General features: G+C 32.1%; 1 protein-coding gene across 1 annotated transcript in view; it reads right to left on the bottom strand.

Moving 5' to 3' along the window:
- Positions 1-65: 65 nt before the first annotated feature.
- The window catches only part of LOC106478073 (growth arrest-specific protein 2-like), a 39656-nt gene continuing 37621 nt past the window's right edge, over positions 66-2100 (bottom strand). The window contains exons 6-7 of the mRNA XM_022381601.1: positions 1011-1109; positions 66-594 (exon numbers count right to left, since the gene is read on the bottom strand). Coding sequence (XP_022237309.1) covers positions 310-594; positions 1011-1109 — 384 coding nt within the window. The 3' untranslated portion in view covers positions 66-309. The remainder of the gene's footprint in view (positions 595-1010; positions 1110-2100) is intronic.

The raw sequence follows: 2100 nt of genomic DNA, 5'->3' as shown, positions 1-2100 counted from the left end.
ACAAATTTAACCTTTTTCCCGTTACGTTCGTTAGTTTAGGTTTTCGACTAGGTTAGTTTAACTTACTAGTAAAAAGTAAAAAAAATAAAAAAAAAAAAGACCATAACCTTAACTGAGAAATTCCTCGGATCTATTTTTCAATTCGTTCAAAGTTATAGCTGGCTCAGCTTTCTTTATTCACTGGTTTGGAACTATACAATCGAAATTGGTCTTTTCGTAACCTAAGTTCTTAATACATCATCGAATAAGACCAACTTATAACTTCAACACTTCTCTATGGTTCATTCAATTTGAGTTGCTTCACGAAAATTAAATTTGAATATCAACCGATCTCTTTCTGGAATTAGTGCTATGAGAAATGTCTGGAAGGGAACTCGTGGAGTTTCTGTGCTTAGCTCTAACATTAAGTAAAGATTCAGATCTACCATCATTGGACAAGGGGTTTGAAGGTTGAGAGTTGACATCAGACCACGCCTGTTTACTGTCAATGAGCTTGACCTGAGAAGGATCAGTCACATGATGACGGGATAGGAAGTGTTCCAGGGTGTCCCAACCTCCACCGACACGGACCATCACGTGACGACCTTTCAAGAGCTAAAGTAGATGGACATTTTTTAACTTTCTTCGTGTATACACACACGTTTTCATAGTCTAAGTTGTTCTAACACGTGTTTAGGTATGCACATAATGTTTATATTAACGTCAACGAAAATCAAACTCTGTTTTAGTAAAACGGTAACATACCCGAGATATAACTCTTAACTTCCGTTGTAAAATACAAATTCGGCTGTCTAAACGAGAAAAAGTAGGAAGAATTTCCACACGTTTCACTTTACTGTTTGATTGAGTTTTTCTGCATAGTTGTTTAAATTTTACAAAAACGAAACGTATTAAATACTAAACATTTACACTACCTAAAGCACTATTTTTATATAAGTACATATTCAGAAGTATTACATTCTTTATATTTGTTTCAATACATTCTATTATGAAAAAAAATTCAAACTTACTCGTACAAACACACTTTTCCCAGCAACGCTGTATCGGCCTTCGGATACCTTCTTTATCTGAGCTTTATCTTCTAAAACGTCATCAGCGATTTGCATCACCTAAAATACCATGACATTTTTACGCACGTTACCACTTGGGTAGTTTCTACACCATAATAAATGCTGGAGTAATTACGTATCAAAAAATAACGCTGAAATAATCAATGCTTAAATTGGGGCGGAACGATCAGGAACGGCGTTTCCGCTTTTTGAGGATTCAAGATATTGGCGTTCCGGGTTTTCTGATTAGATTGTCAAAGTAGATCACAAAAAAAATAATAAAAAATCCCAGATAATAGAGATAATAACCACAATAAGAGAAGTCGTTCAACATAGCACTTATAACAACTGTTTGATCGTGAAAATAAACACAAAATTAATTTGATTTTTAAAAATTATAGAACTTTTGAGAATCAGAATCGAAACTTGTTGAAATTAAGTGATATCAAAGTAATAAAAAGTATAAATCCACATTTTCAATTATAAGTCTATATCTATACTTTAAATATCGGAATTTTATGCAAAATATCGAATGAAACACACACACACACACACATATATATATATATACAGTATATGGGACTCTAGGATAATACATACACCTACTGATACGTTCAGAAAAAAAAAAATATATATATATATGGGACACTAGGATAATACATACACCTACTGATACGTTCAGATATATATTTATATATATATATGGGACACTAGGATAATACATACACCTACTGATACGTTCAGGAATATATATATATAGGACACTAGAATAATACATACACCTACTGATACGTTCAGAAATATATATGCAGTAGATATTAACAACATTTAAACAGGTAGTAACATACCAGTGTCAAAGAAAAACATTAAACAACAGTATATATTAACGACATATAAACAGGTAGTAACATAGCAGTGTCAAAGAAAAACATTAAACAACAGTAGATATTAACGACATTTAAAAAATGAGTAACATACCAGTGTCAAAGACCAACATTAAACAACAGTAGATATTAACGACATTTAAACAGGTAGTAACATAAAAGTGTCA

Source organism: Limulus polyphemus, unplaced genomic scaffold (assembly GCF_000517525.1).
Source record: "Limulus polyphemus unplaced genomic scaffold, Limulus_polyphemus-2.1.2 Scaffold178, whole genome shotgun sequence".
Lineage (NCBI taxonomy): Eukaryota > Metazoa > Arthropoda > Merostomata > Xiphosura > Limulidae > Limulus > Limulus polyphemus.
This window is presented reverse-complemented; position numbering and strand designations above follow the sequence as displayed.